At 41.2% G+C, this 27,337-nt stretch overlaps 1 protein-coding gene across 1 annotated transcript in view; it reads left to right on the top strand.

Moving 5' to 3' along the window:
• Window positions 1-2,828: 2,828 nt before the first annotated feature.
• Window positions 2,829-27,337, top strand: part of ETF1 (eukaryotic translation termination factor 1) — a 33,218-nt gene continuing 8,709 nt past the window's right edge. Inside the window, exons 1-4 of the mRNA XM_059417667.1 lie at window positions 2,829-2,973; window positions 3,134-3,237; window positions 25,234-25,409; window positions 25,934-26,073. Of these exons, the coding sequence (XP_059273650.1) occupies window positions 3,152-3,237; window positions 25,234-25,409; window positions 25,934-26,073 (402 nt within the window). The 5' untranslated portion in view covers window positions 2,829-2,973; window positions 3,134-3,151. The remainder of the gene's footprint in view (window positions 2,974-3,133; window positions 3,238-25,233; window positions 25,410-25,933; window positions 26,074-27,337) is intronic.

Below are 27,337 nucleotides of genomic sequence, written 5' to 3'. Positions count from 1 at the left end.
GTACCTAACAACACTGTGTTCTCAAGTTGTTATTGGTACTTTCAACATCATCAAAACAATTCTTCTTCTCTTCCCCATCTCCACCCATAACTAGGAATGTTATCTACACCCCAGTATTTAACTTCATTATTTAACATTAGACCTAGAGAAGAACTTCTGAGGTCAAGTAACAAATCCTTCATTTTCCAGAAAAGGACAACCTGTGCCAAGAGAGGCTATATATCTACCCATATCATATGTCATTTTGAAAAAATCTGTATCAGTCTTATGTCACAAGAGGTTCTTCCTGAACACTGATGGTCATGGCTGCATTCATAAAGCCTCCTCCTTGCTGAAGGAAATATCATCCCTGTTCTATTCCTTTCAAATCTCTTCTGCTAGAAATCAATGCCAGTATTTGCCACTAAGACACTGGTTTTCAATTCCAAATGCAGAGATGGTGAATTTACAGCAATGAGGCAAGTAAGCTTTCGGAGCTACATATAAACTATCTGGAATTAGAACATTCTAAGAAACAAGTTACATATCTCAGTAATTATGAAGTCTGAATGATTCAAACGCTGACAAACAGTAATTCTGACATGTCACCATCTTATTTCAGGATAATCACCTATAAAAGCAAGCCTATGAGGTGGTCTAGAAAGCCATGAAATATTGACCTGAAGAAATGCCATAAACATAAAAATGAAGAGATGTAGATCAAGAGAACCAAGTGAAAAAAGTAGGAATTGGGGTAAAGGAAATGAAGTAGGGAAAAGCTTGGGATATGGTACACATCCAGTCAGTAACAGTGTTTATTATTATTTACTTTAGAAGGTGCATTACTAAGCACAGTGAATGACACACAGAAGTACAATAAATACTATGTAATGAATGAACATATGCCATGAATTACAAAATGGTACCTAAAGAAGAGATACTACCCTGGGAATTCATTTGCTGGGGAAGAAACATTTCCTGCAGGAAATGTGTCCTCACCCTATGGCAACAGAGGTAATGGAGTTGCTGCTTGATAAAATGCACTGGGCACTGAACATGAAGTCTAGAAGTCATAAACTAGCTATGTGACTCAGAGCAAGTCTCTTTCACCGTTCTTTGCCTCAGTTTCCCTATCTATAAAATGGGGATAATACCCCCATCTCAAAGGTGTGAGCAAAGTTGAGATAACATGAAAAGGGACTCAAAGCAAACATAAATGCAACTGCCTGACATCTCCACTTGCATGTCTCAAAATTTAATATGCCCAAGAGGAAATTTTCAATCATCCCTCAAAACCTGCTCTTCATATTTCCCATCTCAGTAAGTGCAACCATTTCCACACTCTGGGAACATTCTTCCTTTCTCCAGATCCAATCCATCATCCAGTACTATCCATTCTAACCCCCTTTATATCACTGACTTCTATCTGCACTATCATCACCCTAAGTCTAAGCTACAATTATCTCTCACATGAATGATTGCAGCAGCCAAAACGATCTCTAAGCTTCTACTTCTGCTCTCTCTTATCCACAGAACCATCTCCTTAAAAACGTAACTGTCCATATATGTCATTTCCCTACCTCTATAAATCCTTTAAGATGTCCATTGTTCTTAAGAGAAGAGGCCAAACTCCTAAACCTGGCTTTCAAGACCCTACATGATCTGTCCTCTGTCTCCACCTCAAGCTACTTTACCCATTCCTGAACCTGTTCCAGCATACTGGCTTTTCAAGCACACACTTTTTTTTTTTTTTTTAATGTTTTATGCTTTCTGGCAAACCCCTACTCATTCTTTGGGTCTCATTCCAAAATCAGGCCCTTTTATTACACTCTCACAGCATTTCCGGGTATTTATGCAATTATTTTATAATACAAAAGTATACAATCACAAATGGTTATAAACCCAACGAAACTGAAAGCTCCACTAAGGTAAGCACTGTTATATCCAGTTCACCTTAGCATCCTCAGGAAAACTGACTCTAGCACAGTTTGGCCCCAAATATTTGAACAAATCCAACTGAGGTGAAGAGAGACACAGTCAACTAAAAGTTATAATTCAAAAAGATAAAGTTCTAACTTATATAGCCGCCCATTTTGCTTCAAACTCTCCTCACCTCCACTCTCAAACCCTCACACCAAACGATCCGTGGCCTCAGATACCTCACGGTTTCCAATCTCGCGTAGCCTCTGCTTTCCCCTCCCGTCCCCACAAAATTCCAGGTTCAAAATGAACCCATGTGAGCAGCAGGCGAGACGCAAAGCGCCTCTTTTGCCTTTGCGGGTGGCGCGTCCCGGACCACCTGGGGAAAATTTCCTAATCCACACACCCGGGCTGGAAGGCTAAAAACTAACTCGTCCGCGCAACAGTGACGCACGTCGGCCGACGAGCACTTTGCCAGGTATGAAGCCACGAAGTTTGAGGCGTTTCTTTAAGACTCCTCAGGCGCAATTCAAATCACGAGTCCCAGCCCGATCGTCTAGCCGCGTGTCGTAGATTTTCAGATGCCCATTCCATCCACCAAAGAGGGACGGAAAAGACGTTTTCCGTCTCGCCCTCTAGAAAACACCCCCCATTGGAGGCCGGCGGGTCGCTAAATAAATCCTCGCGAGAGCCACCGGCTTCCGCCCGCTTCCTGCACCGGGCTAGCCGGACCGGAAGGAAGGCGGTACTTCCCCGCCCCGGGCCCTACCTCACAGGGCCGCGCGGCCCCAGCTGCGACCAATCAGCAAGCTCATTGTAGGCCGCGGCGCGGACAGCCAATGGCAAGTCGCGGCGCGCGCAGAGCTTCCTCTCTTCCGCACCGGCCCCCTCCCTTCCGCCCGCCGACTTCCACTCAGCCTCTGGCGGAGGAAGTGATGTCACAGGCCCCATGTGAGCGGATTGCAACACATGCAGCTGCCTGGAGAGAGGGAGCCGGTGTCCTACGTCAGAGCCGCCGCCGCGGAGCCGCCGCCGGGGAGGAGCAGCCGCTGCCGCCCAGGACTGGGCCCTTAGGTAAGCCGAGGGAGGGAGAGGCCAGCGACCGCCGCGGCGGGCCGCGCGAGGCGGGAAGAAGAGGGCCTCTTGGGGGTGGCTAGGAAGGGGGCCGCTCTGCCCCAGCGGCGGCGCTAACTCTGTGGTCTTGGTGTCTCCGGGCCCCGCCGGGCCGCTCTAGGGAGGAGGAGGCGAGAAGATGGCGGACGACCCCAGTGCTGCCGACAGGAACGTGGAGATCTGGAAGATCAAGAAGCTCATCAAGAGCTTGGAGGCGGCCCGCGGGTGAGCGCCGCGTCCGGCCCCCCCGTGCTCTCTTGGTTCCCGGACCCCTCAGGATGGCCGCCCCCGCGCCGCATGGCCGGATGAGGAGAACCAGGCACTAGTCAACTCCCGCCTTCTGGATCTCTGGGTAGTAGCCCCCGACTCAGGGGCAAGGGTCTTCGCGGTTGGCCGGGGAAGGGGTCCTTCTCCTGCTTCGGGGTAAGGGGCCCCGCTCCCGGGGTTCGGCCCCCTTGACCCCCTCGTGGAAGGCCATTGCTACTTTTGAATCTCTCTCTGGCCCTTGAATCAAGCACCTCCGTCTTCGAGCTCCAGTTGCTGCCACCCTACTTGGGTGCTGTTGGGGGAAAGAGCTCGGCCTTCCTTTCTGAACGTCGTTTCCTAATTTCCTCTCTTCAGGTTTCTCAGCCAGGTCTCATTAAAATGGCCTCCCCCTCCCGGTCTTCTGAACCGGGTCGGTGAAGTTTGGATGGGACGGGAAGGAGGAGAGGTGGCCAGGGACAGCCTCTTTCTGCCTTTCCTTGATATCTCTGGGTTTTCCACCTCTTCCGAGATGACTTCCCCCAAGTCCTCCAGTTACCCCGGAGGTTCCTGGTGTTAGCTGTTGAAGTACCCACCTATGAAATGAAAATGCCAACGTGGGGGGGGGTGGGGCAGAGAGGAGATTTTGGTGGACGAATCCGCTTCTGTATATACATGAGAAACAGGGTTATGGGGCCGTTGATGTGAACTGTTAACTACGGGGTCCTTTTTGGCCTCTCTCTGGAACTTTCAGGGATAGTAGAGCCTAATGTACTAATGCTTGTTGAAGTTTAGAACTGAATTAGGTGGGCTTTGGGTCTCCTTTTGTAAATTTTGTGGGTATATACTATGGGAAGGTTAGATAGAAACTGGCTGTATATGCCTCTTTTTTTTTTTTTTTTTTTTTAAAGTTAAAATTATTCGTTTGGAGAAGGTGTGTCAGGTATTCCCATTTTCTTAGTTTGTTTATTTTGTTCTTTTCCCAGTTATAGGAACTTTTTGCTTACAGGAAGTGGCTCAAAAAAAAAGTGTTTGGAACATTACATATTTGTATGTCTGAGCATTCTTAGAATAGCAGGGTGCCTTGCCCCAGGCCATGTTGAAAATTTGTTTTGAACACAGGAATTGGACATTCTGGTTTCCAGCCCAGGTTTGTCATCGTTTGCTTGATTTGCAGTGATAGAATTAATCAAGCTTTTAATTGTTACTACATGAAATAAAGTGTGCTTAGTTACATGGAAGGCCCAGAGTTGTTAGATTGGTTTTGCTGTTGTGTTTTCTTATTAAATTAGTGACAGTTCTGCTTGAAATTAAGCTTCTGAAAGTTTGGCTATCCATTCAGTGACTTGGGCTTTTGCTAACTCTTTACCTAGTATAAATTGAAGATGGCAGCTTATTTTTAATTTTTTTAAGTTTGTTTCTTTGAATGTAATAAAATAGATCTTTTTAATAATCTTACAGGAACTTGAACACATACAGTTTTTTTGCCTCATGGTAGAATAATTATTCTCCTAAGTGTGAACATATACTGGAGAGGTAGTACAGGTCATGACTCCTTATGTGTGATGTACTGTCAGGAATTAGATTAGTTTCACTAGGATCTTCTGTTGTATTACTTTTAATTGAGTATGGCTTTTATGGATTTTTGTTGCAGTGTTTAAAGTTTGATATGACCTGTAGATTTGTTCTTGTATGTCTTTACATTGGAGGCAGTGTCACACATTAGAATCTGCATACATTACATTCTCTGAAAAACTCTTAAGATGTGAATTTATGACTGTAATTTGACTGTTGTCTGAGTGTAGTAACATTAAAAATAACGTTCTATGTAGTAACAGCATTCCCTTCTAGTGCATGATGAAGGAAACTTATTCTCTGATTTGCTCATAGCCATGTTACCTAGCTACTTGAAACTCTTCAGCTACCGTTTAAAGCTTTTAGAGGCTTTATCTCTTTTATTAGCACAGTTCAGTCAAGTTGAAAGCACATCAAAAATGAGGTTCTCATGCACAACTTTGCTTCTAATTGATGGTGTTAGTGTGGACATTTTAGACAAGGATTAAGCTGTCTAAAATAGCTGGAAAGTGGTCTTCATTTAAACAAATAATATGGTTGATAATCATGTCCTACTTTGCTTTTATTGAGGATTTGGTTGCATGTTGATCCCATGAAAATTTTAAATCTTTTGCCATCTCTGGGTATTGGTGAGGAGCCACAACTGTATTCAGTTTGGCTCAGAAGTTTCCCGGTATATACCAAATTCTTTTAGGGAGTAGGAAGATTCCTGTTCTTGGCTGAATTGTATTAAAGTCAGGCTCAGATTATTATAGTGTATAGTAAAAAATATTTTGCCTAATGCTAAAATATTTTAAGGAGAAATGTAATGATCTTTAAAGACAAACTGGATGACAGAATGAATCTTTGTGTGCTGGTGTTTGGGGGTAGTCTTTGGGTTTAAGGAGAAAACTGATGTGTTCAAGCATGGTTATTAGCACTAAGTGAAACTTAGTGGTGGATTAATAGAATAGTTTTTGAAATGTTTTTTTGTTTGGGTTGTTTTGTTTTTTTGTTTGGGGTTTTCCTTGTTTGGTTTGTTTTTTAACCCTTTTAGCATTGTAGAATTCTGGGCACAAAAATCATATTGGTTTGTTTTTAACAGTAACTGTAAGGTATGCTTATAGTTAACCAAAAGAGTAATTTTTTGAAATTGAGAGTCAGTTTATGATTATCTTTAGATAATATCACTTAAATGTAGCTTAAAAAGGGAACCATTGCAAAATGGACTCAGTAATTAAGTACATCTGAACAAAGTGAGATTTCTAAGCACAATAATTATTGGGTGCTTAGTATATTATAGACACTGTGTTAAGTAACACACTATTTGATTCAATCCTCAAAAGAAGTACTGCCACCTTTTGATAGCTAAGGCACCTGAGGTGAGAGGTTAAATAACTTGGCATCTGAAGTGTAGCAGAGCCCAGGCCTTGAACCAATATGTTACGAAGTGCAATGAATGTATATTATGTTTTCTGAAAATACAAGACCGGAATGACTCAGATTGTAATCTAAGCTACAACAGACTATTTTATTTTTAAGAATTTTACTTATTTATTGAGAGAGAGAAGCAAACTCCCTACTGTGCACAGAGCCCAATATGAGGCTCAGCTAAGTCTCACAACCCTGAGATCACGACCTGAGCTGAAACCAAGAGTCACATGCTCAACCAACTGAGACATACAGGTGCCCCTATAACAGGCTATCTTAATGTTGTGGAAGAGCACTTGTAAGAACCAAAATGGTTAAAAGAGGGAACTTGGAGTCTTTGTAGTCCACATCATACTTAATTTTCTGAGTTGAAAGAAGTGTTACACGTAGATCTTAAATTTAAGTTTGTGGAATATACTAATTTAGTTTCATAAAAGTCTGGTTGAATGTTAGTTTCTTTGTGCGTTAATAAAATAACCTGCCACTTCTTTTGATATACTAAGTCCCACTTGAAGTTAGTGGAAGTTCTTCCTGGTTTATGATTGCTCGTAGTACATTCTCCACCATTGGCTTAATGAAGACAAATGTGTACATAAGCCAGAACTGGAACCAGGGCCATGTGAATGGAACTGTGGTTATGGATAGTTAGGATAAGGAACTAAAGTAGGTAAATATGTTTTACAAGAAAGGTGAGTGGGAAATTTTGGTCGTTTTTTCCTACTAATGTTTTCTGACCCAGCAAGAAGTAGCTCCAGATACAAGGCTGGAAGATTTATAGTTTTCAGGGAATAAAATCATTGCCAGAGCCTGTTCTGGCCAAGGACGGTGGTAAATGTGACAAACAGACCAGGATAATTTGGGTTAAGTTGCATCTGTGGGTGTTAGAATATTTTTCAACTTACCTTGACCAGAGAACCTTGTATATTTCAAAAATAATGAAGGCTTAGTCAGATAACCCATCTTTGAAGATCTGCACAGTTTGTAAACTTTGAGTCTTATGGGTGTTTTGGGGGCATTTTTAAATCTTACTGTTTAGTTTAAAAGAACTTGTAGATATTTTGACTTTGAAGAAAATAGAAATATCTAGTTAACATGACTGCCTTTCCCTCCCTGAAATATTCAGCTTCTTTTCTCCTCTACTCTAAGGAGTTCTGATACCTGATTGGGGGGGCAGTCCCCCACACCAAGCAGTTCTGTAGCTCTTAGCGGACAGCAGCTGTGGGTGTCCTGCAATTTAATCTAATTCTGGCACTATATAAAGTTAGTATCTGATCCCATAAAGTAAAGTGCTCAGTCCTACAAGATTGTCCCCATTTGTGTTAAGTCTGGGCCTCTCCTATTTCTGACCTATAGCCTTTAAATTGGGGATTTAATAATTTGCTAGAATGGCCCACAGAACTTAGGGAAGCACTTCACTTATGTCCACTGTCCTTTTTTATAAGTATATATACAAATGAAGAATACATAAGGTGAGGTCCAGAAGCATCTGAGTACAGGAGCTTCTGTTTCTTTGGAACTGGGGAGTATTTCCTGGGCTTACCAACCCAGAGGTTCATTAACTCTTGTTCAAGGCTTTATAGAACTTAATCTGCAGACTCCGTTGACACCACAAACCTTTCCTAGAGGGCTGTGGATGGAGCTGAAAATTCCAACCCTTAGTTACCTCATCTTTCAGGTGACCCCAGTGGCCCTACCATAAGTCACTTTATTATAAACTGAGGTGTACTCCACAGAAATTCCTTGGGAATGACAAAACCCATCACCCAGGAAATTCTTTTTTTTTTTTTTTAATAATTTTTTATTTTTTATAAACATATTTTTATCACCCTTAGGAAATTCTAAGGGCTTTAGAAGCTCTGTCAAAAGCCATGGACAAAGACCAAATATATTTCTTATACCACATAACCATTTTTTTAACATCTCTACTAAATTCCTCACATGTTGAATTAAAAGTAGTTTTGTGAGGGGGGGCACCTGGGTGGCTCAGTGGGTTAATAAGCCTCTTGCCTTCGGCTCAGGTCATGATCTCAGGATCCTGGGATCAAGTCCCGCATCGGGCTCCCTACTCAGCGGGGAGCCTGCTTACCCCTCTCCCTCTGCTGCTCCCCCCACCTGTGCTCTTTCTTTCTCTCACTCTCTGTCAAATAAATAAATTCTTAAAAAAAAAAAAAAGTAGTTTTGTGAGGGGTGCCTGGGTGGCTCAGTTGGTTCAAGTGTGTGACTCTTGATCTCAGGGTTAGGAACTGAAACCCTGTGTAGGGGGGCGCTTGGGTGGCTCAGTGGGTTAAGCCTCTGCCTTCTGCTCGGGTCATGATCCCAGGGTCCTGGGATCAAGCCCCACATTGGGCTCTCTCAGCCAGGAGCCTGCTTCCTCCTTTCTCTCTGCCTTTCTGCCTATTTGTGATTTGTCTATCAAATAAATAAATAAAATCTTAAAAAAGGGGGGGGGAAGAAACCCTGTGTAGGACTCCATGCCCCAGTATGGAGCCGCCTTAAAAAGAAAATAATTTTGTGAGATTATAGACTAGGCTTTTTTTAACAAATAATATGGATGGACTATTGATATGATTTGGATCAATTAAAGTATATCAAATGTGTTTGAATACCTTCCCCAAATAAGAATTGTTGGTTAATAGAACATTTACCTAAATGATACATGGAATGTTCTCAAAGCCATGAGCTTTAGGTACTTTAATTTTTAATTAAGTTCTCCGTACGTTAAAGGGCTGCTTATAATTAAAGTGATACCAGAATATTCAGGCTTTTAGGTTTTTTTTTTCCCACCTCCCATTCTCTTCTGCGTAAAACCTACCACCCCCAAGAAAAGCCAAGAATTAGAATGTTTTTAATTTCTTGAGAAGAGATGAATGTAGACCAGAGTACAGCTACAGACCGAGGTCTTGGTGGCCTCTCATGAAGAGGTCATGAAACAGATGCCACTAACAGGTCTGAGCCATGAGAAGGAAAAAGATAAAGGGAAGAAGGAGAGAGTATATTTTATGGTAGTGTCCTTGAGGCAACTCCCGAGTGTCATAGGTTGCTTTCCTCAACCCAGAACTAGTTCTAACAGCCCTTGTATTCAGGAATAGTGTTCTGTGCAGTGTGAACCTAATGAACAATTACTGTCTTTGAATGTCAACTCTTGACAGACTTCTCATTGTAATAGCAGATACCCTTCCAGGAAAGGAAGGCTTACTGTGGACATACTCCTAGGAAAGCGCAGTACCTAATTAGAGTAACATTTAAAGCCAAATGCCCTTTGGGTTATAGGTGTGTCTGTCTGACCCCTCCTCCCCTGACCAGTTGGACCCTTTTAGCATTAGGAGAGGGCCCTTTTTCTTAGACCTAGGGTTAAGAGTGTGCCCATTGTGGCCCCTTGTGCTGGATGTTCTGTTGTGAGAAAACTTAAAATAAGTTTGGTGTCATGGTTGAATGGTCTTAGATCCTTCTTTAAGATTCAGAAGGTGGGACGCCTGGGTGGCTCAGTTGGTTAAGCAGCTGCCTTCGGCTCAGGTCATGATCCCAGCGTCCTGGGATAGAGTCCCACATCCGGCTCCTTGCTCAGTAGGGAGCCTGCTTCTCCCTCTGCCTCTGCCTGCCATTCTGTCTGCCTGTGCTTGCTCTCTCCCCCCCACCCCTGATAAATAAATAAAATCTTTAAAAAAAAAAAAAAGATTCAGAAGGAAAAATTAGTGTGTTTTCCATAGACCCACAGCTGGAACTGTCCCAACTGAGAACATGGAGAGCAGAAATTTCTTCAGAGTCCAGTGAATTTTCTAGGGATCTCAGAACAGAACCCTTTCATAGGATACATTCTAAAGGGATTTCTTAATTCTTCAGCAGCCTCTTACCTTAATGAGAGCGAGAAGGGATTAGAGGGGTTCATGGTTCTTCTTTCCAACATATTGGAAATTAGGTTTCTTGTGGGCACTTTCCTCAAAGAACATGAAGGCTCCCTTTGGTAACAACTTTATCTCAAGCCACCGGGTGGACACAGTTTAAACCCTTGCCTGCTGTCTGTTAAGTTGGAAACTTCCTAAGTGCCTGGGTGGCTCAGTCGTACGTGTCTGCCTTTGGCTTGGGTCATGATCCCAGGGTCCTGGGATTGAGCCCCACATCAGGCTCCCTGCTCAGCAGGAAGCCTGCTTCTCCCTCTCCCACTCTCTTGCTGTCTCTCTCTGTCAAATAAATAAATAAAACTTCCCTTTTTTCTTATTTTTAAACCTTTTTTTCCTTTGAATATAAGTGAATGAAAATTTAAGTTTTTTGCTTTTTTCTCACCTCCCCCTAAACATCATTGAGTTTAAGAGCCATAATTTCATTATCATTCATGATACAAAGATGAAAACAGATTTGACTCCTTAACATTATACATTGATCACATTTACTGTGCTTTAATCCAGCCCTTTCTCTTTCATCTACTTAATTTGTATGTAATGGGTGCTTTCATTTTTTTTTTAAAGCCTCCAAGTTCTGTATCTTTAACAGCAATTTTCAGATCCAGAGTTTTCATCCTGCTTATGCTTTGTCTCATGTCACCATCCTTCCTGTCCATTTCAGAGGACTTGACATTTTCAGATACCTGACAACTGCTTCTTGTTGTGCGGATAACTTGGGGATATTGGGCCCATGCTCTTCTGTTTTCATATTTTCATTTGATCCTCTAAGGTCTCCTTTAGAAGAGTGATCCTAGTCAAAATAAAAGATTGTCTTTTCCCTACCATGTTTGGGGCGTTCGGATGAGATTTTTCCCCCAAACTCACATCTAGGTATATGAAAAATGAAGCCCGCAAATGCATTTTTACTACTAACCAGTCAACTTACAAGCTTCATCAAATATCTGCTGTAAGTTAGACATTGGACATTTGGAAGAAATGTGTAATACAATGAGAGCATGGTCTGACACACAACCGTGATTGATGATATGAGCCATTTCCAGAACTAGATAACACAGTACATGTTGAAGTGGGCATAGTGTAAACAGATGATTAGGGTCTTGAATGAGGTGTTGGACGTTGTCAGAAACCAAAAGAGAGATTGTGTAACTGCTCCAGCAAATTTCCTAGGGGAGGCAATTGTCATAGAATGTTACCTAGGGCAGTAGTAGTATTTGGCTGATACAGTATCTTTGATACAGTAGTGGAGTGGAGCTGTAACTGATCTGCAGCTTTGAAATTGTAATTGACATTCATTCCTGATTGAAAGCCAGTTAGTCTAAAATTAGATCCAAGAGCTTTGTGTTGGTTGATGGTTGGTGAGCTGTCAGGGTATTGAAATAGCACAGAGCATTTGTGCATGTGTGCCTTGTTCGTAAAGTTGCCATGACAGAGCTGAAGACAGTCCCAACAGTTTGCCTTTCAACCTAAATAAACCTTAGTTTGCAAGTAGCGAAAATGTGCTGATCCCCAAACAGGAATTCCTTAATACCTCTGGATATTTTTAGCTTTTTTACTAAAAAAGAGTTTTCTTCCTTTCTTGGCTACCCCCATTTTCTGGCATCTTCTGGCCTTCCACTTAAGCAAGGAGGAGTCTCAGGAAGGACAGGGTTAGAGGTTCATGACTGAGGTATGTTTTAGTAAAGTAATAAAACTAGTTTTCTTGGGGTGCCTGGGTGGCTCAGTGGATTGGGTCTCTGCCTTCGGCTCGGGTCATGGTCTCAGGATCCTGGGATCGAGCCCCACATAGGGCTCTCTGCTCAGCAGGAGCCTGTTTCCCCTTCTCTCTCTCTGCCTGCTTCTCTGCCTACTTGTGATTTCTGTCTGTCAAATAAATAAATAAAATCTTTAAAAAAAAAAAAAAAACTAGTTTTCTGAAGATGAATAACAACTATTTTGACTCTTCACGACAGCTCTTTGAGGAAACTACTACACCCGTTAAATGGATGAAGAAATTGAAATACAGAAAGGTTAGGTAGCTTGTGTCTTACCACAACCTAGTACGGGGCAGTGCAAGATTTTCTGTTCCCACATTTCTGGTTTCAGAGCCTGTGATCCTATTATACCACACTGCCTTGCTCTTTGAGTGAAATTTCTTTTGCTAAGTATAAACATCTTCCATTCCCTTTTGAAAGGACTCTTGTCCAAGGAGGTTTGCATTTTACTGGAGGGAGCAGGTGTGCTGGATATAGGAGCAAAGATAAAAGGAAAACAGGCATGCTTTTTTGCATATCTACCCAAGGAAGAACTTGGGAACCAAACATAATCTTAATGAGCATCAATGGTGAGAGAAATAACTTGCTCTTAAATCCTTCCCCAGAAGTTCATTTTGTGTATTAGAACAGTAACAGGAGGGCAGTGGCTTTTGTTTTATTTGAAAAATACTTGCATTGTGGTAAAGAAACATTAGGTGAACTGTCTCATTTATAGGATCCTGTGTAGAACACTGGCCCCTAAATCTGGTTGTGATTGATAATCAAGGCTTTGCCTTGATGTATGAATACTGGAGAAAGTTTCCAGCTTCTTCTGGTCCTTGGTGGAACATTCTACTAGGTTAGCTTTTGTGAAGGTGTTAATTTTTTTTTTAATATTTTTTAATTAATTAATTTTTTTAAGATTTTATTTATTTATTTGACAGAGAGAAATCACAAGTACACTGAGAGGCAGGCAGAGAGAGAGAAGGAAGCAGGCTCCCTGCTGAGCAGAGAGCCCGATGCGGGACTCGATCCCAGGACCCTGAGATCATGACCTGAGCCAAAGGCAGCGGCCTAACCCACCGAGCCACCCAGGCGCCCCTAATTAATTTATTTTTTTAGAGCAGGGGTCAGAGGGAGAGAGAGAGAATCTTAGGCAGGCTCCACACCCACGATGGAGCCCAATGCAGGGCTTGATCTCACAATCCTGAGATGATGATTTGAGCTGAAAACAAGAGTTGTACGCTGTACCAACTGAGCCACCCAGGCGCCACTATAATTTTTCTTTTCAAGACAAAATAAATGCCTGTAACTGTAGAAAAGTACGCCAGATATATGCATTTTTGTTTTGGATGACTAAGTAATAGTGCTGTTAAGCATAAAATACTAAAATGAACCTTTATAAACTTTCTGCTGGAAATTTTTGCTGGAACAGGTGAGTTATTCTATTCTCTATGATAGAAGCTGCTTTAGTGTCTCGGTATGTTCAGATCTTGTGCTTTGTCCCCTCTGGTAATGGCATCTGACCTGAGGTCAGTTGGATAAACCAATTTCAAGTACTCTGTCTAGCCTTTTGAACAGTAACAGAATCCACCCCCCTCCTTTGGTATTCTGCAAGCTCTTTATAAAAGGCAGCCCCATCCGCCTCTAACCAGTATCAGAGATGATAGAGTCTGGGTAGGGGGGGAGCAGCAGGCCATTAAGTTGAGGATCAACAAAATTAAGGATAGCAAAAGAAGACTCTTTGGAAGTATTGGTTTTATTTTATTAAAGACTATGGTTTTGGGGTTTTGGCAAAGCTAAAGCAGTCATTTCTATGCAAGTGTTAGCTCCTCTCCAAAGCTAGCAAATTTTTCATTGGTATTTTGTATGGTAGTTTAGAATAAATCTCTGGTGTTGGTATAGAAGAGACTATATAGGGAAGATCTTATTTCTCACATTGAGAATTAACCGTTTGTTTATTTATCAAATTCATGTGCTATAATGATTTGTGCCCTTAATCTTATATAGACAGTATAAGCAGCATGTTATTTCAGTTTTCGATTCCTGGTGGAAGAGAAAATGGGGTCAGATCTTTGAAGTGACTGATAACCAGACAGAAGTAGTGACTGACTGTGGGTTATATCAAAATAATGTGAACCCATACCATAGCTGTAGGATGAAGCTATTCAAGCTTTTATATAATAAAATTTTTTTAAGGTTCAGAGGGTAATGGATTTCTGTATTTCTCTCTTAGAATAAATTACAAAACCATTTCTAGTGTTCTGGCCTTATTATTTTGAACTGCATTTTTGGTTTGTTTCATTTGTTCTGTTGGAAGATTTGGTAAGACCTTTAATCCAAGTAACATAACACCTACCAAAAGTTACCTTTTATTTCTGGACTTAACTCAGATATATTTTTTTTAATTTATTTTTATTTATTTGTCAGAGAGAGAGAGAGCACACAGACAGACAGAATGCCAGGCAGAGGCAGAGGGAGAAGCAGGCTCCCTGCTGAGCATGGAGCCCGATGTGGGACTCGATCCCGGGACACCGGGATCATGACCTGAGCTGAAGGCAGCCGCTTAACCAACTGAGCCACCCAGGCGTCCCTCAGATTTTTTTTATAAAAATTTTATTTATTTCTGGGGCGCCTGGGTGGCTCAGTGGGTTGGGCCGCTGCCTTCGGCTCAGGTCATGATCTCAGAGTCCTGGATCGAGTCCCGCATCGGGCTCTCTGCTCAGCGGGGAGCCTGCTTCCCTCTCTCTCTCTCTGCCTGCCTCTCCATCTACTTGTGATTTCTCTCTGTCAAATAAATAAATAAAATCTTAAAAAAAAAAAAAAAAAATTTTATTTATTTCTTTGACAGAGATCACAGGTGGGCAGAGAGGCAGGCAGAGAGAAGGGGAAGGAGGCACCCCATTGAGCAGAGATCGGGCTTGATCCCAGGACCCTGAGATCATGACCTAAGCCAAAGGCAGAGACTTAACCCGCTGAGCCACTCAGGAACCCCTGGACTTACTCAGATTCTAATAAGACTTACCACCTTCTAAATTGCTTCCCCTCTCCCTTCTAGCTGTGCTGTGCTGTTTCTGAAGGTACTATTAAAGAGCAGAGGGGTAGGGTACAACAAGGTAGAGTTCTATCTTGTTACCTTTTAGTGAGCCCTTAATATTTGCTATCCATGCTAGGCATGTGACATATATTACAGAATTCTCATGACCTTATGAAGAAAGCAGAAACTGAGGCCCAGAGAGATTAATTTATGTAAGTTGCTGTAGGTTATACAGATAAGACATGACATAAACCCAAATCTCTTATACAAATCTGTGCTCCTGGGGTGCCTGGATGGCTGAGGCAAAAGAGCATGTGACTCTTGATGTCAGGATCATGGGTTCAAGCCCCACACTGGACATAGAGATCACTTAAAAGTAAAAAATCTTGGGGTGCCTGGTGTCTCAGTGGGTTGAGCCTCTCTGCCTTCGGCTCAGGTCATGAGCTTAGGGTCCTGGAATTGAGCCCCGAGTAGGGCTCTCTGCCTACTTGTGATCTATGTCTGTCAAATAAGTAAATAAAATCTTTTTTAAAATTAAAATTAAATTTTTGGGACGCCTGGGTGGCTCAGTTGGTTAAGCGGCTGCCTTCGGCTCAGGTCATGATCCCAGCGTCCTGGGATCGAGTCCCACATCGGGCTCCTTGCTTGGCAGGGAGCCTGCTTCTCCCTCTGCCTCTAGCCTGCCACTCTGTCTGCCTGTGCTTGCGCTCTGTATCTCTCTCTCTAACAAATAAATAAAAATCTTTAAAAAAAAAAAATTAAAATTAAATTTTAAAAATTTATTTTATTTTATTTTTTTTTAAGATTTTATTTATTTATTTGACAGAGAGATATCACAAGCAGATGGAGAGGCAGGCAGAGAGAGAGAGAGAGGGAAGCAGGCTCCCTGCTGAGCAGAGAGCCCGATATGGGACTCGATCCCAGGACCCTGAGATCATGACCTGAGCCGAAGGCAGCGGCTTAACCCACTGAGCCACCCAGGCGCCCTAAAAATTTATTTTAAAAAATAAAATTCTGTGCTCCTAACCAACCTCCTACACTGTTCCCATATTAAACCCATATTAGAAAGATTGCTGTAGTCTCAAACTTTAAACTTAGTTTTGCATGTTTGGTAAAAGAAAAATAGAAACCCCATTGTGAATAAAAAAGCATCTGACTTCTGCATGGGTCATGATCTCAAGGCTCTGTGCTCAGCGGGGAGTCTACTTATTCCTCTTCTCTCCCTCTACACCTCCCTCCCGCTCATGTGCTTGCACTCACACTCTTTCCCTCTCCCTCTCTCATATAAATTAAAATCATAAAAAATGTACATGACAAAGGCAGTAGAAATTGGTGAGGAACTCGTTAATTTACAGCTGGTGATCCTTATAATGTGGCTAGCTTAGCAATTCCCAGAAATGATTTGACTGAGATTTTTGAGCTTGGAAAGGGGATGGTGGGAATCCTTGGCCACCCATATCCTAGGCACAACCCCAGTCGTCAGACATTGGGATGAAAGCTTGGGGAGCATACCCTCTAAGTCCCAACGAAGAGTGTAGTCGGCAGTCTACTTCCTCCTGGTCCTAAACTGAAAGTAATTCTGTTAAGGAGGGGTGATGAAATCTGTGGCAAGCATTTGGTGTGCAGTGGGTGTTCTGTCCTGGAAAAGTTGGACAATTCATTGTAGTTGTATTGCTGCTAGGGCAAATGACAGCAGCTTACCTACAGCAAGTGGGCTCAGTTTGTCTTCTGTAAGTTGGGATGAATTCATGGAATCTCTGGCTTAAGCTGGCCAAGAGATCCTGCTTAAAGTCACAGAAAGCAAGCCAAACCCAGTGATTCTCAGCCCTAGTTACACATCAGAATTGATAGACTTGTATTTGAATCAGTCTTTCTGAAAATTGAGGCTCCCTCTTCTAATCATGACTACCTTCACTGTCCCTATTCAAGAGCAGTTGAATCAGAATAGAGGAAGGGGAGATCTTTTTGTATATGAGCATTTATTTTTTGTTTTGCTCTTTTAGAAAGTCCCTCAAGGATTCAGGGTTCTCACGCAATAGTGGTTGTCAGTGGACAGCCTTGTGTGAACCATGTTGGTTTTTTCCAGCTACCTTTCTAAACTGTTTCTGAGCATTATTGATGATGAACCTTGATAAAATCTTTACAAGTCAAAGAGTGCCTAGATTTTCTTTGCTTCTTATTGGTCAGAAGGCACATTGAATCTAAAGGCTGCAACTATGTGAGATCTAAAGTTACACACACCCCATAGTCCAGGCTTTGCTCTCAATACTGTGCATTTTCTATCTTAAGGCATTTCAGTCCTGATACTTTCAGGTGACCTTATACATGTTTCCCTGTCCATAATGCTCAGGGTACATGAAACCTTGGATGAATAACAGGTGGTACACTCATAACCTCCCATGTTAGGTAGAGAAACTTTTCTTTAAAGTTTATTTGAGGGGCGCCTGGGTGGCTCAGTGGGTTAAGCCGCTGCCTTCGGCTCAGGTCATGATCTCAGGGTCCTGGGATCGAGTCCCGCATCGGGCTCTCTGCTTGGCAGGGAGCCTGCTTCCTCCTCTCTCTCTCTCTGCCTGCCTCTCCATCTGCTTGTGATTTCTCTCTGTCAAATAAATAAATAAAATCTTAAAAAAAAAAAAAAAGTTTATTTGAGACTGAAGGAAGGAAAAGCTGTTAGCTCTTTATTTAAAATTCCCTTCCTTCCTGAATTTTGTCTAATTTTATTTACTTTCCACATTTAATCTATTTACAACTACTTCCTTCTGTCTCCCGTTGTTTTGTTGCTCAGAAGTTAGTTTCATCAGAAGCATTGATGAACCTTGTTTGATAAGGGAAAGTACCCCAGATATGGTGATAACAAGAAGGAATCCAAGAGCAGAGGGCCTAGGAAGCCTTTTGTGCCACATTGTTGTATGCTTTGTCTGGCTTTGCCCAGTTTTTACAACCTGCGTATGAATCATTGCTGTACCTCACAATTCACTGACTTTGAATGAGAGTCTTTCGATTTTAGAAAAAAGATACAGGGACAAAGCAGAACAGTAGATGAAAAATGTTAAATTTTAAAAAGAATGTAGTTTGCATATGTGTCCAGCAACTCTTTGGTGAAAGCTTTACTTCACTTCTTCCTGTGGGTTGTTTTGGTTACTTTCAAATGAAATACTCAGCTTCCTTGATTTTATTTTGGTGTTTACACAAACTAGTCTAACAACCTTGATTGGCTTATCTTGGGGATAAATGAGCACTTATTTTGTTTGGAAACTTTCTTGGAAAAACTTTTTAATCTGCTTCTATTAAACCGAACATACAAAAAAAAAAAAAAAAAAAAAAATCCGGGCTCCTAGGTAGCTCAGTGTGGTTAAAGCCTCTGCCTTCAGCTCAGGTCATGATCCCAGGACCCTGGGATCGAGCCCCACATCTGGGCTATTTGCTCGGCAGGGAGTCTGCTTCCCTTCCTCTCTCTCTGCCTGCCCCTCTCCCTACTTGTAATCTCTGTCAAATAAATAAATTTTTTAAAAATCTTTAAAAATCAGGTATTATAAAATAGCCTTCCTGCTGAGCAGAGAGCCCGATATGGGGCTCGATCCCAAGACCCTTGAGATCATGACCCGAGTTGAAAGCAGAAACTTAACTCACTGAGCCACCCAGGCGCCCCCTAGCCTTTAAATTTTTAAGGTGGAGGCCATCCACTTAATAACGATGAATTTAAAAACTTAAGGTGTTTCCACCACCACCACCATCCCACATGGAATAAAAAGAGGCATAAAGGCAAACTAGTGAAAGGTACTTTTTTAAGTATTAATCAAAATTCAGAAGGAGTAAGAGGCCAAAACTAGCTTTTTAAGTACTGTTTAGCTTAGCAATTTATCTACCACTTTTGGGGGGGGGGGCAGGGCTACATTTCTGAATTGCTTAAGTGGAAACCTGTGGCAAGATACTATTCTCAGGTGTCTTTACTATGCTCTATCTAGAGTGTTACATGGATGAAAGCATAGGGTTGATTGTCCCCCTTTGGTGCTATACAGCAAAGTTGCTTAATGAATACTTATCAGCTTAACCTATCTGCAGTGGAAAGTAAGTAGCTACTTATCTTAAGGTCATTGCTTTGTCCTCTGCATGATTATCTTGCTTTAAGGCTTTCCTTCAGGCATTTTGGGTTTACTGAGTGAATTTGTCCCAACATCCTTGTTATCCTCAAACTTCCATCCTTTGGGGTTTGGTGTCTGCTTCCGAGCTAAGTGTGCCTCACCCCTGCTATCCTTGGAGCCCCTTCTCATTCCATTCCCTACTGATTGCCTCTTTGCTAGTTCTATCTCCTAGGAAACTACTCTGTAAATCAGGGCATGTCAGCTTTTAAAAACTGAACCCTTTTGAGAAATAATTCCTTTGGTCCCCAAAGATTCCAGGATCCTATAGAGTAGAGAAATGTGTTCTCTTGAGAACTGTTAATCTGAAAACAAGCACAAGATAGTAAAGTCGGTATTAAAAAATATGTTGTCTTTTTTTCCTCATCTTCTGTATTTTCATATTGTGCTGTCAATTTATGCACATGCACCCTGTAGAGACAGGTAGGTGGCAGCTACAATCGAGTCCATGTTTGAAGTTAAAATGACTTGCCTAATGTTTCCAGTCCCTCCCACAGCGAACTCCTCTTCTCCTCCTTGACCTGTGGAGTTTGACATAACTGCATATAAAATTATCAGAAAGGTTCTTTGGAAATTCCTTTTTAGGAGCTTAGCAAGATAAATTATTGGAAGAATAGCAGTTTGTTACAGTTGGTTGCATAAAAATAGGATCCAGTGAACTCACTGACTGTAAAGAGCATTTTTCTTTTTTTGTAATAGAAGATACCAGTTTGTTTCATTTGGGAATTCTTTTTCCATCTAGTTCAGAAACTGGAACATGGCCACAGGTAGAATAGTATGTAGAATTTTGGATTTTTAGACACCTTGTCCTGATTTAGAAAAGTTCTTTTTGGTTACACTGAACATTGAAACGAAAAGCATTTTAGAGAGTGGTATGCCTGACTTAATGTGTGTTTGTGTGTGCATGAGCAAGGGATTGTTTTGAAGCAGCTTTGCTTTGTGGTCATTTTGATTGTGCTTGTAATGCCAAGTGAAGCTGCTCTTCTTAAGTCGGCTTGATTCTCTGGTTTGGCTAGAATATTTGTTCCCCTACTTGGGTGGCAGCAGAGCACATAGTATCCATCCTTTACCATGTACTGTCTGTCAATGATCAACCTGTATTGAGTAGAACATCACAAAAATTATGAACTGGCCTTCTGTGTTTTTAATAGAAACCCCAACAGAAACAGTGCCAATTTCAGAGATAGAAAATAAGCCAATAACCTGAGAGTAAGTATTTTGATAGTTGGAAGAGCTGAATGAATATAGGCAGCTTGTCCGCTTGTCCAGCTTGTCTGGCGAGAGAACCTGTGGGATTTACCACTAGGAGAAAACTTTGAAAGGGCAGGGTCTTGTGTAAATGAGGTCCCTTTCTACCACTAATACTGCATAAAAACAAATTTGTGAAATTAATATTACTATAAATGATAAATATTACATGATACGATATATTGGCTCTGTTTATACAGAAGCTATTAGATTTGAGACTATTAATTTCCTATATATGTGTGTTTATAGATTTGAGTCTGTTCATATTGCCACTCATTCTCCTTATAAGGTTTTTTTTTGTTTTTTTTTTGTTTTTTAGCATAAAATTAGCAATTGTTAGAACATTTCTCAGAAAAAACCTTTGGCTTTTCTAGTAAGCTTTCAGGTTAAAAGAGATTTTAAAAGGAGTATCATGGTGCTTGCTTCGGCAGCACATATACTAAAAGGAGTATCATGTTATGAGTCTTTTCCATAGACTTTTTTTTTAGTAACAGCTTTATAGATACACAATTTTATATACTGCAAAATTATTCATTTTAATTTTTTTATTTTTTATAAACATATAATGTATTATTAGCCCCAGGGGTACAGGTCTGTGAATCACCAGGTTTACACACTTTACAGCACTCACCATAACACATACCCTCCCCAATGTCCATAACCTCACCACCCCATTTTTATTTATTTTTAAGATTTTATTTATTTAGAGGGGGGAAGGTTAGAGGGAGAAGCAGACTCCCTGCTGAGCAGGAAGCCCAATATGGGCCTTGATTCCCAGACTCCAGGATCATAACTGACCTGAGCTATGAAGGCAGAGACTTAACCAACTTAGCCACCCAGGAGCCCCTCTTTATCAATTTTTCAAGTAAGCTCTATGCCCAACATGGAGCCCAGACTCAGAACTCTTGAGATCAAGAATCACATGCTCCACCAACTGAGCGTAGCCAGGCACCCCCAATTAAGCTTCCTCCTCACTTGGGGGCAGGTTTGGGTTTTGCTGCTGCTTCTGTTTTGAAGAATTTATTTAAGTAATTTCTATACCCAACATGGGGCTTGAACCCACAACCCCAAGATTAAGAGTTGCGGGCTCTCCTCAGCCAGCCAGTTACCTTCTAAATTGCCCCCTTTTTAAAGGACACAGTAGGACGCCTGGGTGGCTCAGTTGGTTAAGCAGCTGCCTTCGGCTCAGGTCATGATCCCAGCGTCCTGGGATCAAGTCCCACATCGGGCTCCTTGCTCAGCGGGAAGCCTGCTTCTCCCTCTGCCTCTGTCTGCCATTCTGTCTGCCTGTGCTCGCTCTCTCCCTCTCTCTCTGATAAATAAATAAAATCTTTAAAAAAAATAAAATAAAATAAAGGACACAGTATACTGGTTTTTTGAAAGTTCAACAATCACCACTATAATTTTAGAACATTTTTATTAACCCAGACAGACTCTTCCCCCTTCCCTCCCCCATACACATTACTAGTAACTCCCCCATTCTACCTTGGCAGTCACTCTGCTTTTTCTGCCTCCAGGTTGCCGGTTCTGCACATTTCATATAAATGAAACTATAAAATGTGTGGGTTTTGTGACTGCGTTTACTTGGTATAGGGTAAAATATCCATACTCCATTCCTTTTTATTGCTGAATAATATTCCATTATATGAATATACCACGTTTTGTTACACGTTCATTAGTTGGACATAGGGTTTTTTTTTTTTCCTTCGTGACTGCTGTTACTAATGCCTCGTGAGCGTGGGTTTTGTATGTACATATCTTTTCATTTCTCTTGAGCATATACCTAGAATGGTGTGCTGTGGATGGATTGGCTGGATCATGTGTTAACTGTTGAACCTTAGATGAATAGCAAATACTTTCTCCATTTCTGTAAGTTGCCTTTTTACTTTCTTGATGGTGTCCTTTGAAGCACAAAAGTTTTTAATTTTGATGAACTCCATGTGATCTAGATAATCTATTATTTTAAAGATTTTATTTAATGTTATAGAGCGTACACAAGCAGGAGGAGCAGCAGGCAGAGGCAGAAGCAGGCCCCAGCACACACACACACACACACACACACACACACACCTCCAAAGCAAGGCCAAGCAAGGAGCCTGATGTGGGACTCCATTGCAGGTCCCCAGGATCACAGCCTGAGCCTAAGGCAGACAGTTAACTCAGTCACCCAGGCATCCCGATAATCTAATATTTTAAATAGTAACTTTTCCATCCTGTTTGGGTATTGAGAGTTGATTATATTGGCATTTCCTAAACTTAAGAAGAGAGATGAGAGTAGCATCTTAAGGAATAGAACTTACAGGAACCGCTTTTGAGAAGGGGCCACCTAGAGTGAACTCTCCCTCCCTTAATTTTTTTTTTATAAGATTTTATTTATTTATTTGACAGAGATCACAAGTAGGCAGAGAGGCAGGCAGAGAGAGGGGGGGAAGCAGGCTCCCTGTGGAGCAGAGAGCCCGATGCAGGGCTCAGTCCCAGGACCCTGGGATCATGACCTGAGCTGAAGGCAGAGGCTTTAAACCCACTGAGCCACCCAGGCGCCCCCCCACCTTGATTTTAATATGTATCCAGGTTGAGAACTGCTACGTCAAGGAGACAAATGTGTGCTTTAAATTTTTTTTTTTTATCATAAATGAACTTTTTTTTTCAACTTTTTGTATTGTGGTAGAGTACACAGTGTAACATTTAACCATTTTATCCATTTTAAGCATGCAGTTTAGTGGGGTCAAAAATACATTCACATTGTTAGGCAGCCAGCCTCCAGAACTCTTTATCTTGTAAAACTGAAACCACACTAAACAACAGACACCCTATTTCCCCTTCCCCCCAGCAACCACTGTTCTTTCTGTCTTTGTGAATTTGACTATTCTGGATACCTCATATAAGTGAAATTATATTGTATGGTTTTGTATCTGGCTTATTTCCCTTAGCATAAATTGTTCAAGGCTAATACATATTGTAGCATGTATCAGAATTTCCTTTACGACTGAATGATATTCTGGGTGCTTGGATGGCTCAGTGGGTTAAGCCTCTGTCTTCAGCTCAGGTCATGATCTCAGGATCCTGGGATCGAGGCTCATATGGGACTCTCTGCTTAGTGGGGAACCCCCGCTCTGCCTGCCTCTCTGCTTACTTGTGATCTCTCTCTCTATGTCAAATAAATAAATAAAATCTTTAAAAAAAAAAAAGACAATAATATTCCACTCTATATCTGTGGCACTTTTTGTGTTACTCTTCATGCAAAAGATGGATAGGTGGGCATGAGTTCTGTCTTTTGGCTGTTGTGAATGTTGCTGCTATAAGCATTAGTACACAAGTATCTGTTTGGTTCCCAGCTTTCACTCTTTGGAGGATAGACCCATAAGTGGAATTGCTAGATCATATGGTGATTCTATATTTTATTATATGAACAACTGCCATGCTGTTATCCATAATGGCTGTATGATTTAACATTACTACCAGCACGGTATTGGGTTCTCATACCTCCACAACTTTGCCAACATGTTTTGTTTTTTGATAGTAACTATTTTAGTGGCTGTGAAGTGGTTTTGTGTTTTGATTTGCATTATCCTAATGATTAGTGATGAGTTGATATGTTTTGGTAATGTAGTATTGTGTGTGCTTCAGGTAGAACTAGAAATACTGAAATGAGATGTTGTTAATAAGTATGTTCAGATAATGTAGTTAAAAAGATGGTATTGGCATCATAGATAGAAGTTGGTGGCTGCTCAAAAGAGCCTTCCCATATTGGCAAGGCCTTGGTAGTAGTGCCCTCCATAGTTCAGAATTTGGTCCTCGTTTTTTAGTTCTGGAAGCTGGAATTTGAGCACCCAGAATTAACCAGGTCCTCAGTGTATGCTGTGTGTGGTGTATAAATCCTCTCAAAATCAACAGTGATGAATATGTAGAGTACATTTAGGGATATACTTAGAGTGAGTGTGTGATTTCCTAACTGAGATATTTGTGTGAATTCCAAGACACTCCTTTCCCATTATCACATTACTTAGGGTGCTAAATTAATGATTATAAATTTTCATGGTGAGCCTGGAATTTAAAGGGGGAAGGGGCAGACAGGATGATATTCAGTTGTTATTTCATGTAGACTTTGTAAAGACTTGTTGCATCATCCTGTGACAGTGTCTCCCACCGAAAGAACCATCAGATTCCAGGCCTTCGCCATGGACTCTGTCAAATTCCAGCCTGTTGTCAACCTCCACCTCCTTATGAAAACTTAACTCTTTGCCCTTGAAGAATGAGGAGTTCCTGAGCATCCCTTTAAAGTGCTGCATTTTCTTTACTACCTAAGATTTATTCATATAATTGAGTACTGGAGCGCCTGGGTGGCTTGGTTGGTTAAGTGTCTGACATCTGCTCAAGTCATGATCTCAGGTTCCTGGGATTGAATCCAGCATCAGGTTCACCACTCACTGGGGCATCTGTTTATCTTTCTCCCCCTGCTTGTGCTCTCTCTCTCAAATAAATAAATAAAACCTTTTAAATTAAAAACAAATAATTGGGGCACCTGAGTGGCTCAATGTGTTAATAAGCCTCTGCCTTCGGCTCAGATCATGATCTCAGGGTCCTGGGATCCAGCCCCATACTGGGCTCTCTGCTCACCAGGGAGCCTCCTTCCCCCCCTCTCTCTGCCTGCCTATTTGCAGTCTCTTTCTCTGTCAAATAAAATCTTTAAAAAAAAAAAAAAGAAAGAAAGAAAAAATAAAAACAAATAATTGAGTACCTACCATATTCAGAACACTCTTCCTAACCTAGCATACTTTGATCACACTGTAGTTCTTCCTTCCTGGTCACCTAGGGAGTGACTGGTTTCTATTTTAAGAGACTATCATTAGCTCACTGTACTAATGATAAGCATGAATTTAAACTCCTCACTCTTCACTTACGTGGTACTTGAACCTCTGATGTTTTTCTTTCTCCCACAGCAATGGCACAAGCATGATATCATTGATCATTCCTCCCAAAGACCAGATTTCACGAGTGGCAAAAATGTTAGCAGATGAGTTTGGAACTGCATCTAACATTAAGTCACGAGTAAACCGCCTTTCAGTCCTGGGAGCCATTACATCTGTACAACAAAGACTCAAACTTTATAACAAAGGTAATCTAGAGCTTGATCATTTTCCTCCTCTACTTTGTCTTGGTTATATTTTCCATTTTGATCCCCTGATGCTCTTGGTCACTAATGGGTTTTTTTCAGATAGCTATCAGCAGTGTCCCTTTGGTTGGAATTTAACCCCCCCCCCTTTTTTTAAGTAACATTCTTTAAAGTAGTAGTTACTTAAAGACATAAATCCTCCCTTTTAAAACATCTCAATAATTTTTGAAATTATGGAGAGAACTCTCCAGGAGAGATTTATAAACATTTCTGCTTTATTTAAATTAAGATTTAAGGGAACCAGGGACATGGGGCACCTGGCTGGCTCAGCTGGTAGAGCATGTCACTGTAGATCTCCAGGTTGTACATTTGAGCCCCATGCTGTGTATATGGGGATTACTGAAAAATAAAATCTTTAAAAAAGAATTCAAAATAAGGGAGCAGGGACAGTAGGCTGTTGGGAATATTTTCTATTAATTGAGGGAAATTAGCTGTGGATTTAAGTAGAGAAATTATGTTTTTTGCAGTACCTCCAAATGGCCTGGTTGTTTACTGTGGTACAATTGTAACAGAAGAAGGAAAGGAAAAGAAAGTCAACATTGACTTTGAACCTTTCAAACCAATTAATACGTCATTGTATTTGTGTGACAACAAATTCCATACAGAGGTAAGAAGTTCAAGCACAGAATATTGTCATCATTCCAGAAAGAAACCGCATACCCATTAGAGGTTATTACTGATCCTTGCCTCATTCCCACCCCCCCCAAGATATCTCTGCTCTGGGCCATGACTGATCTTTACTGTCTCTCTAGATTTGCTTATGTTGGGCATTTCGTATAGTGGATGGCTTTTTGTGACTGGTTTCTTTAAGTACATCAGGACTTAATCCCTTTTGATCACCAAATGTTACTTGGCCCCATTTTATTTTTCTGTTCATCAGTTGATGGGCATTTCTGTTTGGCTATTAGGAATAATGCTGCCCTGAACATACATGTATGGATTTTTGGATGACAAAATGTTTTCATGGGGGAGAGGCGGCTATATGCTTAGGAATGGAATTTCTGGGTAATTTGGTAACTGTTTAACCTGTTGAAGAATTGCCAGACTGTTTGCTAAGTCATTGTATCACAAGGCCAGCTGTTTCAAAAAAAACAAAAAGACTTTACATTTATCATGACACAGTGACATAATCATTCAGCATGTTTGAGGAAAGTGCTAAACTGAGTTTATAGAGGTGAGGATGTAATTGCCTAACCTGATCTCTGTCTCTTCCTGTATACCCATGATACTTGGGTATTCTAGCACCCTTAGTTTTCAGCTCACAAATTACAAATCTTGAGGCCTGTAAGAGCTTTTTTCACCCCCATGAAACTTTTGAGTGACAGATCTGCCATAAAATAAAATTTAAGGGTGGAAAGGAAGCCTCATTAGAGTGACCTAAATCAGTCAATAGTAGAACAATCAGGAATTCACAGCTGGCTCCTAGTTGAGTCTTTTGCTTTTCATCAACCTAGGGAAAAACCTCTACATTGGAATTAGAACTGACATTTGTCAACACAGTTTACAGTGGATGATTTTTGCTAACTTGACAGGAAGTCCAATTCCAGTTGGATCTTTGTTTGTTGCATTGATGGTTGAGACTTTCTCTTGGCTGTCTTGCCGACCTCCTCTGGCAAAAGCTTCATTGGGAAGGTCTTACCCGGTCCTACTTACCTGCATCTAGTAAACTCTCTAGATTCTGAGTCTTGTTAATTTAAATAGTACCTGCTACTCGTGTTATCTAGCTTTAAACTTACTTACTAAGCTAGCTTCGTTGGTATTTCTAAACCTTAACTCTTCCAAGGTACTGTTTAATCTTGCTAGCTTTGTTTATTTTGGCTTTTAATCGATATGTTGATTACTAGGTATGAATGTGACATATTGCACCACAC

This window comes from Mustela nigripes, chromosome 12 (genome assembly GCF_022355385.1).
Source record: "Mustela nigripes isolate SB6536 chromosome 12, MUSNIG.SB6536, whole genome shotgun sequence".
NCBI lineage: Eukaryota > Metazoa > Chordata > Mammalia > Carnivora > Mustelidae > Mustela > Mustela nigripes.
Note: the sequence above shows the minus strand (reverse complement) of the source record. Positions and strands in the feature narration are given on the sequence as shown.